Source organism: Micrasema longulum, unplaced genomic scaffold, assembly GCF_059751315.1.
Source record: "Micrasema longulum isolate JH-2025_06_02 unplaced genomic scaffold, ASM5975131v1 h1tg000435l, whole genome shotgun sequence".
Classification (NCBI taxonomy): Eukaryota; Metazoa; Arthropoda; class Insecta; order Trichoptera; family Brachycentridae; genus Micrasema; species Micrasema longulum.
The window spans coordinates 913,260-926,287 of NW_028277635.1; the positions used below are offsets into that span (position 1 = coordinate 913,260).

General features: G+C 32.5%; 1 protein-coding gene across 3 annotated transcripts in view; it reads right to left on the reverse strand.

The window, feature by feature from the left end:
- Positions 1–10,148, reverse strand: part of trol (terribly reduced optic lobes) — a 439,681-nt gene extending 429,533 nt beyond the window's left edge. For all 3 annotated transcript variants that reach the window (XM_088226479.1, XM_088226478.1, XM_088226477.1), the window contains exon 1: positions 9,992–10,148. In XM_088226479.1, the coding sequence (XP_088082605.1) occupies positions 9,992–10,042 (51 nt within the window). In that variant the 5' untranslated portion in view covers positions 10,043–10,148. The remainder of the gene's footprint in view (positions 1–9,991) is intronic.
- Between the last annotated feature and the right edge of the window lie 2,880 nt (positions 10,149–13,028).

The following is a 13,028-nucleotide window of genomic DNA, read 5'->3' on the forward strand; positions in this document are numbered from 1 at the left end:
GACCCTGGTTCTTTACGTACAAAACATCGCAAAATAGTTTCATAAAAAAAATGTGAAAAAAACTCTGATATTGGTTTACTTCACAATGGATTCAATTAAGTATGTCCAAATTTCAAAGACCAGATTTAACAATCTAGGCGGTTAATCAAGATTCATAGATATTTCAACTGATGTCGAGAACCTTTTCGAAAACAGACTTAAAGATCAAGAGAACTCGTTTATGTTGAAATATCAATCTTAACGGAAATTAGTTTTCAAAGAATTATGATAAATTGAAAAGTATTTTAGTTCTTTATTACATGTAATGATTTACGCAACTCAATAATTGTACAATTTAAAAAATATATATATAAATGTTCAAACACACGCAACATGGTTAATGTTACGCAATGTGTAAAAAAATCACTTAAATTAATCAAAGACAGGCCATAACTCCTGTTAGAACCTAGACTTGCATATTCCTTTCTCGAAAATGTTGTCTATCTTCGTTGTAAATTCTGTCAAATTAATAAAGAATGGGAAAAAATGTGAGTAAAGTGTATTTATTTTTATGGTTTACTAAAGCTAGGGTTTCCTAGGACAGCGGTGCCCGTATCTTAACGGCCGTAGTGAACGGTGATGCTGTGGACAGCCGTTGTAACGTCGACTAGAGAGGGGTTTCATAGAGAAACGGTGTTAAATGGTGTTGATAACAACGTTTTCTTAGGAAACCACTCTCTAGGCACCGTTACGACGGCTGTCCACCGCATCACCGTTCACTACGGCCGTTAAGATACGGGCACCGCTGTCCTAGGAAACCCTAACTTTAGCTATACTACTACTTCTGCCATCACGCTATTTCCCAATCTCCCACATGTCTATCTGTTAATACATTTCTAGCTTATTCCAATTTTATACATTGTTATTCACGCCCTATTGTGTTGACTTTTGACACGACCAGACATAATTTATAATTGATTTATTTAATCATACCACGTCAATCTTGGTCGTATTCGTAATATATTATATTTCTGTACTTTCTTCGTCCATTCGTCCTACATGACCAAACTATCTAAGTGACTCACATACTACAAATACCGATAAAATTTATGAAATGTATTTAAATAAGTAATTGTATATTCAAAATCAATATGGATATTGTGGAGAAATGTTTTCATACATAAATGTGGAAAAGAAATTTAATAAAAATACGTCCGTAGAAAACCGCGACGTGTTTGGCCTTGGTAGTTGTGGCGTTAAGACTCATGATATTGTTCTACACAAATTTCAATGCCGCAACAAATAAACATGAATCGTGGCGTATTAGGGGCGTGGCCAATGGAATGACCGTTTTCGTGGGAATTCAAATTACAAATTTGAAAATATTTCTTGTGCTACTAATAAGTAACAAAAATTATTTTTTTCACGGGACAGTATCACATGGACCTTTATTACTTTAAAATTTTTTATTTATGTTTATGTTTATTAATGATTTTTCTTTATTATAGCTATCAGCTCGCTTTTTCTCATCCAATGCTGTTATTCGTAACCCTGTCATACATCGATATCCCAAACATTCGTCGACTTCATGCAGTGTTCAAATCGGTCGGGCACAGAGTAGATACACGAGGTCCACCTCCATATAGACTGGATAGTTGGCGCTGGTGCTGCCCCGAGTGAAATAATTGAACGTAGTTATGCAGAAAGCAGCCAGTTCACAATTTTGAAAAAAAATAATATTGGTGTTATCGGGTGCAGCAAGGTCAATTCTACGTTCTGCTAAAATCAGTCAGGCCGCTTTCATACAACAAACTGTAATAATCAATCACAGCATTTTTCAATTCGCAAAAAACACCCACAGAACTAGAAAAATCTGACGATACTTTAAAAATCATTAAAACTAGTCAAATACAAAATTATTTTTTTGATAATGATGTAAAAAAAAACTCTATATATGTATTCATTGTTTATCATTTGTCAAATTCAAAAATATTCCAGCTGTTGAGTAGATTTGATTATTCACTCGTTTCATAAAGGTGCTATTATCTCAGTTTCACTTTTCTATGACTGGCTGCTTTCTGCATAACTACATTCAATTGTTTCTGACATTTAACGGCAACGATGGTGAATATATCAACACTAAGTTTTCGTGCGTAACTCTTCCCGGGGATGTGTAGCCAGTACACACAGCATCTAATAACTTTTGCATATCTGTAAATATAATAAAAGCTGGGTTAAGATTTTCAATATTCCTTCGTCAAACATTTACGTATCCATTGAAAAAAAATATCATCAAATAATAAATAACAGTCTTTGTCTACAAAAATTTGGACAAACTCAAAATATTGTTGATAAATCCACCTGGTCCTGAAGAAGTATAGAAATTGAAAAAATAACATTTACAGGCGTTGCCTATTATGTAGGTGAAATAATTCAATTAGATGAATCTCACCCTCATAAATAAAGGTTTCAGCTCTTTAACTTCACAAACACCAACAGATGGACGAATTTAAGGAATATAGATGTTCAAATATGGGCAGAATGGTGAATGTTACACAGTGTGTAAAGTGGCCATTTAAACCAGCCATTGACAGGTCATAAGCCCTGTAGATGCCTAGACTTTTATATTTCCTTCTCTTAAATGTTCTTCATCTCTGTTGTAATATGTTAAAATAATAAATACTTATTGGCCACAGAAAAGCATTTTATCATAAATTGAAGATAAATCACCTATACAATCAAAAGCTTACTGATGTGTTGCATTGTCGCGGCGATGAAGTAAAATAGTACAGAATAAACAGGTGTCGTAAACACGCTTAACGTCTCACTCTCGACGCTATAGATATATTCGCGAGCGCGGGAGACAACTTCACGCGTGACGCAGGCTAGCCTGTACCACTGCCACAAATCATCAGTTGCTCTCAATTGCTCTCGGAGCTTCACTAAGGACGGTCCGTTTGCTAGCGCTAGGAACGTGAGCAAATGGTTTTTCACATGATTTTAGCGATTATATTTGAAAAAAAATACTTTTGACTTCAAATATAGTTAATTGAAGAAATTGACTATAATGTTCAATTTTCCAGATTTCAAATTCCTAATTTTTGTGTGTGTATTGCACAGCACCGGAACGCGTTGATTATTTAGCACAATAAAGGAAGGGTTAACGTGTTAGACTAATGTACATAAGGCTCATGGTTCAATTTCGGAGGAAATCTACTGTGGAACTTTTTGCATAAAAAATATGTTGATAGATTTAGAGATGGAAATCTCAATACTTCATCATCATCATAATCCATCATTACTTCCCTTCCACTCCTAGTGGTGCATAGGGCACTGCATTGGCACTCCAATTTCAGCATATCTAGAACTTTTTGCTACATGGAAGGTAAGGTGATCAGTCTTACGCTTCAGGTGCCAGTTCAAGACCATTGAAACAAAAATACAAAGGGTGGGCTTATTTTCATTTGATATCCATTTTGAAGTTTTTTACCTGAGAGGAGCGAGCCATCGACTCTTTTTTACACTCAGAACTGTATTTTTTATCTGCCAGACATGGAATAGTAATGTCGCGAAAATGAAATATTAATTTTTTTGCTCAATTTCTAACGAATAAAAACATACGATGTTTGAATATCGAATAAAGAATTTAGTGCCTAAGTAGCGCGTGTGTGTGGTAGAAATCGTGTAATGTGCAACAGGTATGGGCGTGTTAGGGCATTAGCGCATGCGCCCTTATCACAAATCGCAAAGAAAACCATTTTCCCACAAATATAAAGTTCTATGTAATGGTTCGTTTACACACCGAATGTACATAATACAGCCGTATTAAAAATCGGATTGGATCCGAAGCCATATAAAATGACGAGACCCTTTTTAATTAATAAGGAGTATAAGGACTTAAAACAAAGCGTTGGTCAGAGCCTCAATCGCGTGTAAAATCGACAAAAATAACCGGTCGCTTTTCTAGTTCTTATATATGTTCTCTTTGTTTTAGAAACGAGAGAACACTTTTAATACCCTTTCATCGCTCTAATTTTCTTGCCTCCTCTTTCACAGCAGTAGCTGCTCAATTGTGGAATAATCTATCCACTAATGTAAGAGACGCCCTTCTTTATTTACATTCAAATCAAGAAAGTTTAGGTGTACAATTGTAAAGCGCCCTTGGGGTGATTTTTCAGCCAAATATTATTATTGTTAAGATTGAAATGTCACTATCTAAATATTTAAGTTGTTCCTTTATCGTTCTTATTTCCTTCCCATTCCCTTTCCTCTCTTCCTAGTATAGTGTTTATTTTTTGTGTATTTTTATTTTCTTAATCTTTGTTTTTAATTTTTGTATAAAATTGTAAGATTCAATATGTCCATGTGCTTGTAATTTTCTCAAACTGAACGGCTTGGGTAGGTAGGAAGAAATTGCCTTAAGGCAATATGCCCACCCTTATATGTATATAAACTGTATATGTATAAAAAGTGTTAAATAACTAAATACATTTTTTCATACATTTTCAAGAATCTTCGCTGTGCAATTTAATGCTTTTATTTTTACCCAGGGTTAATTTCTTTTTATATCCAATTTTCCGTAGAGCTGAATTGTCGCATTAAACTAGGTAACGCCTAAAAAAACTTTTTCAAATTTATGCTTCTTACTCCGGTTTTTATAATCAACAATGCTTTTATATATCAAAATGTTTGCAGACATGCTAGGTTTTCTCCCTAGGGAGTTATTAAGAACGGTGAATGTTACACAGAGTGTAAATTGGACGCTTAAACCGGTCAATGACAGGTAATAAGGACTCATAAATGCCAAGATTTCCATACTTCCTTCTAAAAATTGTTTTCCTAATCTGTAGGAATAAATTTAGGTAAAATATTATTTACTTAAAATAACTTACTAACGAAAACAATACAACATTCCTAATAAACTCATGGAGAAAACGAATTCATCGCGTTGAAAGAGAGAATCTGTTAAGATGTGGTCTCATAGAGAGTAAATGCCTGGACTTCCATATTCCCTTCTCTAAAATGTTTCCCATCCCTGTTATAATTTGCAAATATTAATGATAATAGGTAAAATCCAGTCTTTTGTCTACAACCATTTGGACTAACTCAAAATTTTGTAATAAAACCAACTGGTCCAAGAAGTTTTAAAATTGGAAAATTGTTTTCAGGAGTTGCCTAGTATCGGAAATAATTCTACCAGATGAATCTCTTCGCAACAATAATAGTTTCAGCTCTTTAACTTCACTAAAATCAACTGGTAATATGGATGTTCAAACACAGGCAAAATGGTGAATGTCACAGTGTCTAAATTGGCCACTTAAACCAGCCAATGACACGTCATAATCCCCGTAAATGCCTAGACTTCCATATTTTTCTTCTTTGAAATGTTCTCAATCCCTGAGGTGCTATTCTGAACCGCTCTCCCGGCACGAGAAAACGTTTTTTTTCGCGTATTTTGTATGTAAATACACGAGATAGTACGGTCGCGAGAGCGTTTGGAATACCACCCCTGTTGTAATTTGTTAGTCACATTGAGAGACCACATAATAAATGATGAAGCCCCACCTATATGATTATATTGAAGAAGATTGGCACTAAGGCTCTCTAAATATCATATCGTGCGGTGATTACTGCAACTAGGTAGCTTCAAAATCAGCACTTTTGAGCTACCCACTGAAGATATGAATGCTTCAAATAGGCGAGTCATCATTCATTAAAATTATATTATGATGATTTGAATGCATGACTTGTCTATTTGTAGCATTTACGGTGGAGGATAAAAAGCTGTGTTTCGGTGGGTAACTCACCAGGGCTGATTTTGAAGTGACCTAGTTGTGGTAATTACCCCGCGGCACTACCAAGAAGTCTTGCCAATGGGATCGGCCACATTTCGATAGTGAAGAATTCTCGCATACTGTTTTGGGAGTAACGGAACGAACCGTAGACGAATTGTAGGACGACCCCGCCGAGAGCATATTGATCAAGTCAACCAGAAAACTACTCCTCTTGATACGACCAGTTAAAATAAACTGATCAAGACCGCGAAGAATGCAGAATGAGATTGGGGTGTTTGCTGCAAACAAATCTCCAAGACTGATACTATCAAGTGCTAACATAAGTTGTGTCAGGTTTTTTCCAAATTTAAAAATGAGCTTCAAAAGCAAAACAAAATGATTATATACGTCATTCTGAAAACATATTTTCTGCTCTACGAGACATTGTGTTCGCTTTTACGTCACATTTTTTCTTTGATTACAAGTCTTCAAAATGGAATGTCAACTAGACGAAAGTTAGCATTTTTGATACCTCCTTCTGTTCACGTTCAATCGAGGGAATAAAGTTGCCAGAGCGGATCGTGATATTTGCGCAGTGTACGATGAAGATGCTATGAATTATTGACTAATTTGTTGAAAAATAATGAATGAGGATACATTTCTTTATTTCTTTTATATATCTATAGCATAAATAAGGATACACATTTAACACGAGGCAATCTATATAAAACTAGTTAATTGGAAAATGAATACTGAGCCTCCTCTGGTTAGGATAGTCTCCATCTAACATGGATCGGCCTGTCCTAAGATGGAGATTTTTTATGTTTTATGTAATATAACAAAAACATAAAAAACTAAAACTTCTCATTTATAAATGCATAGTTAATTAAATATTAGACTTTTGTAATCAATATTAACTAATTTGTTATATTTTTTTTGTTGTGTCTCCTTGTTCTCTTCATTTGGAAAAAAACGGACATAACTTATGTTAACACCCAATACACAAAAGTCATAGGGAAAGTCCTTTAACAGTAATGTGCAAAATATGGCTGGATATATAAATAAATTGCATAATATCCAGGACATAGAAACGCAACAAAATGAGAACGTCCTTTATCTACATTGGCAGGATGCAGGACTGTACGTACCTACATAAAATTGTGTTAAAATAATATACATACATACATTATGATATAATATGTTAATATCTCGATGGTATTTTATTTCTATAAAATTATCCGAAATGACCCAATATTTGCTTTATTAAGTAATGCCCAGTGCATTGAAAGCTGCAGTAATTTTCAAACAAAGGCGATCCTTTCACACACCATATATTATACATCTTTTTTAGCGTAAACATCCAACAACGTTCATGCTTTACATATTTTTAGATAACAATAATATTTCTCTGTTGTATCGAATCGAAAAAATATCGTACATAAGTACTAAAATAAACTTAATTATAAATATGAAATTGATAAGAATTACTATCATGAGCTTGACAATGTGAAAACTCGTAAAATCGCCTATTCGTCTCGGATGCGTAAAAATCTACGGTACAATAAAAGCAATCGTCTTAAGTTTCATACAAAGCAGAGGATTATGAAGCCATTAGATCATTTTAAGGTCTCAGTCATACTTAATTCCAAAAAAAACGAATAGGTTCAGCATAAATTTAAGACGCGTGTTTATAAAACTTATAAAACACTCAAACGCTGTAATTCACGAACGCAATATTTTGTCTTTATGATGTTATTTTTTATTACATAAATTAAATATTTTAATTTCTAAAAGTGACTGGTGCAAAAATATCGATTAACAAATTTTAAAAAAAAGGTTCTTTGAAAATAAAAACAGTAAGTATTCAACAGAAATGTATCAAACTGTGTGAAGTTGTTTGATAATTAAGTATGTTATAATTATCTTAACTTAAATGTAACACCACAACACGCAAATGAATAGTTTTGCAAAACGACCCGTAACTATCGCTTGAAAAGAAATACATATAAAATGTAAGCAACGCACCAAAATACTGAAAATAAAAATTAGCAAGTATTTATATAACATGTTGCCTTATATAAGATGAAATATTTATTTAAAGTTTATAAATCATTACACCATTTTGTTATCTGCTCATATTTTTCTACTTAAATATTATTTCTGAACTAATTAAGTTAGTAAAAAACATTATCTGCTAAAAAAAAATTGCCGATAAACTTAAAGCATTTTATCAAAAGTCAGCAAATGTCACAAATGAAGCAGATAACACGCATTTCAAACGAGGTCTTAATAAGAAAAAACGTTTTGTTTCATCACTGAAATTATATTTTTACGTATCATGTCATAAGTCATAACCGAGTGTACTAATGATTCGAGTGTTAACTAGGTCTACGAGTTATTTCCAATAAAGTTCATTCAATAAATGTGCCCAAATATTGATAATACAACACCATTTTCAAAAATAAATCGTAAAGATGATTAATGTATACTTTACAACTCGGATATAGCCCACCATCCTGTTTTTTTACAAAATATATTGGTCATTGTTAAATTAAAGTGTGACTTGAAAAAGGAAATGTAATTTTTCATATTTAAATACTGAAGATGCTTATATTAAGGATTTTCTAAATTTCAAACCAAAATAATTTAACATTTCGTATTTAGATACTATAGAAATCCACTTTTTCTGAACAGCCATTAAATGCTTAATAATACGAATACTTTTATTTGTTTTAAAATCAGAAGTGAATGTTTTGTACTCTTTATCATAATCTTATCGTTTTCCACGAATATATTGAATAAAGCATTAAATAATTTTCGGTTATTAAAATAATTAACGAAATATTAAGTTACACGCTGGGGTTAAAGCAGACATAATTTTATAATGATGTTCCCATATTTGGATTTTCTACTATTGATTAATATATCATAGACTGGATATCCTAATATATCTAAAACCAAACATACTTCTTAATTAATGTTTCATTTAAATAATAATTAATCACAAATATAAAACCTAATTACGTGTTAACGGTCTGTTAAAGTGGTCTAGTTTTCGAAATTCATCAATATTTTGAAATTATTTTTATTACTCCAACATTCCTCCACTATGTTCTTAACTGCATCGCGGATTAGGCCAATATTTTTAATACCTTATTCATATATATTATAATGCACACAATGAATGAAAATGTTCGCCTACGCATATTCATGACACATTTATTCAAATTAGAAATCTAAAAATAAATCTTTATTTTGTACAATTATCTTCTGAATTAATAACATCGTACTGTAATCGCAGAAAGCAGATATTCACGTATAATTATTATCAATGCACAATATTACTTCCAAGATGCAAAGTTGAAGTTTTTGTATAGTTTATGATTTAAATGGAAATAACCTTAAACAACGAATGCTGTTAATTTACTAATCCAGGATTCGTTTAGAAATCACATTTAAATCAAATAATACTTTTAATTTCTTATTCGTCCCGATTTTTTATATTTTTATCTTATGACAGTTTTATTGTAATATTAATTTGAGATAAAAGGATTATTTACAATGTGCACACACACAAAGTACGACACTCGTATTTCGATATTTTAAAACTTTACTAACTTATTTAATTAGACATAAAAACTAATATTTCATTACATTTATATAGCATTTTTTTACATTAAAACTTAATTATTACCAAATAAATTGTTTTCTTTTATTTACGTTGTGATATCTCATATTTCTGTTATTTAATTTTATTAATAAAGTTTAAAATTTAAAAAAATAATCTACATATTAGAATATGAAATTGCTTCTAGTGAAAATGAATTTTATGTTTTTTTACGAAAATAAAAATTGATAAATTTATTAAAGTTGGCAATGTTTTTATTTATGATATAAAGGCAGATAACCTGCATCACAATAATGTATTTTTATTTGTCAGATAAAGCGCACATTTTGAACGTTGTAAGTACCCGTAGCGATGTAAATATTAAAATTTAAATAAATTATAAAAATAATTTAGTTAGAACGTTCGTATTAATCAGTGTTCGTATTTTTTTTCTTTTTACTGTGGTTTTAAAACTGACTGGTTTAAAAATATAGATATAATAACTAAAGTATGTTTATTGTTTAAAACTTAAGCCTGGCGCTGAAGTTTTCAATTGCCGCGCGAATCTTGAATTTTGGTCACTTTTTATTTTATTTCTCTCACATTAAAAAAATATAAATAATTTACTTACGGTCGATGCGGCCGATAAAAACAGCAATAGAATGAGCACAGCCCCCGGCATGATGATCGAAGGGAAGTTACGTCAAGTTGCGTATCCGTCGGCGCGAGCTGCCCGGACAAGATCGCGGAACGCACTAAACCCAACCGGTATCAGGGTACCAGAAAGAGTGGATGGTCTGTGACGGAACTTTTCGGAAGTTTTCGAATGAAGCGCGGGTACTGGCATACTCTTCTCTCTGCCCTGCTCCCCGCCCCGCGCCCGCGCCGTCCTCGCATACAGCCTCCGAATGACGCGCGACGCGCCGGCGTCGGTAAAGCAGATCGCGCTCTCAAAGTGAACGCGAATAAATGTTTTATCTTTTATTTCCAATATTTTTTAAAACGTAACTTATTCACAAACATGTACTTTACTCACCTAAAATATGCAAACCATGCCTATTATTTTAGTTCTATTTCTTTTTCATGTTCAATTCCTAGCTTTTAAAAGAATGTCTGTAAGTAGGAAACTATAAACGGCTTTTAAAAAATCAGTTTGTAACAGTTTTAACACATAAATATTTCGATAATTTTTGCAATGCTGTTCTTTTCTCAAAAAAGGAAAGAAAAAAAAAACCCGATTCCAATTTATTCAAGGCCATTTCTGTAAAAAATCACGTCAGGGTTCTGATTAAAATGGAAAGTTTACATTTATCTTAAATTTTATCTAGAAGGTAAATGTAAGTTTTCTGTATGAAAAGCAGAATATGCTTACATTTTTTCCTTTTAAACATGTTCAATTATAGGTTACCGACGAAGAAACTTTAAATGTCCATGCAAATATACTCATTTAAGTACACAAGTATCGATTTTTCTTCGACGGTCGAAGATAACTAATCGGGGCCCTGGGAATATTTACAATAGTTTATTTGATCTATTTTTTTTAAAAACTTACAATTATGATGTCGTAATACATGGGTAATTTCTGGTCATGCCTAACGAGAATTTTCCTATGTTAAGGGGATATGCGTGCCGAAGAATTTTGATGAATAGGTATTTAAACATTGTTTTTCTGTCACTCTCGCAAATGACTCCCCGATACTGCGAGAAAAAAACAACTGTGGGACTAATATTGCCTATCTAAAATGGATAAAATCGACGATTCGCTGTCCAGTTTTCCGCAGCTCAAGACTGTACTGATTTTTTTTATTTAAGAAAGAGCATTAGAAATAATTTTTCTGTGTCAGTACCTTTTGCGTTTTTCAAAATGATTTATCATACTCGTATTTGTATACCGTACATCAGAAGACGGCAGAGGAAACTGGACGCTTTTTGGGTTTATTGATGGTCCTAGGTCTTATTAGAAGCAATTTATAAAAATAACACAACGTTGGAGACACGCCAATGGTCTATAGTGTTTAAATAAATCGTTGCTCCAGTCCCATAATCCAGAAAGAAGATACGGAATACGTTTGTATGACGAAGAGTAAGACCACGTTTCTTCAGGACTTGGGCATGGAGGGGGCAATAGATATGAGAGCACTCGCCCTACATTCAGTAGCCCGAAGCTTTTGAAGGTTTTTGAAAGTCCGTCACAAAATAGATCTACACAGATCGCAGTGACATCAGGAGCTTGTTTAGCACTGACCCTTATTTACAAATATAAAAATAAGAATGTCTAAAATTCAATAGATTTTCACATGTGATCATTTATTTTGTATGTTGTCTTTAATTCCTTTTAAACAAACTAACAAACAAACCATCACGCCGTTTCTCCGTAGAGGTAGGCAGAGAGGATAGAGCCCCATATCACTCTGTCCTTACATACAGATCTCGCTTCCTTTACATTCATACATCTTCTCATGAACGCAAGCCGATATATTACTATTTATTTTTCATTTAATATTTATGTTCTAAATTTATTCTAAAATAGACAGAAAACATTTCGGAGAGATTATATGAAAGTCTTGGAATTTCATTTTTTATTTCATTTATTTATTTAAACGCCTTGTAGGCTTTTACATGTTTTTTTTTACATATATTTTTATATAAAGTAGACTTTTTTTACAATTCATCCTATGAAGGAAAAGAACAGATTTGTATTTTACACAAAAGTAGCAAAAAATTTAAATGAAATATTAAGAATAAGAAAATAAAAAAATATAAAAACTAATCTTACATACAGTACATACATACATACATACATACATATATTCCAGTAGAGAGAACAGAAGCTCATTTTTTCCTATCGGTTATGTTAAAAGAATCTTAAATTTAGAAGAAGTTAGAAAAATAATAATTAATAATGCAGATATAAGCTAATAAAAGGGATACAATTTAAAACAACATTGTATTATTTGAGTATTTCAATTTGGAGATAATAAATTAATACACTGCCTTTTAAAATTCAATAGTGTTTTACAGGGCATATGACCTATCTATGGTTTAAATGGCCACTTTACACGTTGTGATATTCACCATTCTGCCTATGTTTAAACATCCGTATTTCCTCAACTGTTTCATCTGTTGACATTTGTGAAGTAAATGAACTAAACCTGTAATTATGCGGGTGATATTCATCTGGCTGAATTATGTATTTCATCTACTGGGCAACGCCTCAAAACTGATTTTTAATTTTCATACTATGATATACATCATCATACCCTTTCCGCACCTAACGGTGCATAGGGCACTGCATTGGTACACCAATTGCAGCGTATCTTGATCATTTTTGTCCCGTGAAGGTAAGATGATCAGTCGTACGCTCCGGGTACCAGTTTGGTGACTATGAAATATTCTAGTGTGAAAACACCCTTTTAAATAAATATTTCATATCAGCCATGTCAAGAATCGAACCCGAGACCTCTTGCATGGTAGGCAAATGCGCTAACCATTACACCACAAGGCCGACAATATTACCATGATATTACTGTAAATAAATGATTTTCGCTTTGTTTATAGTCTATAGTATATGGCAAATAAAAAACCACTGAATTTCCTCATTATTTGTCACCTTGACCTATCAAAGATGAAGATCAAAGCGCCAGAATATTATCAGTTTAACCTATTTT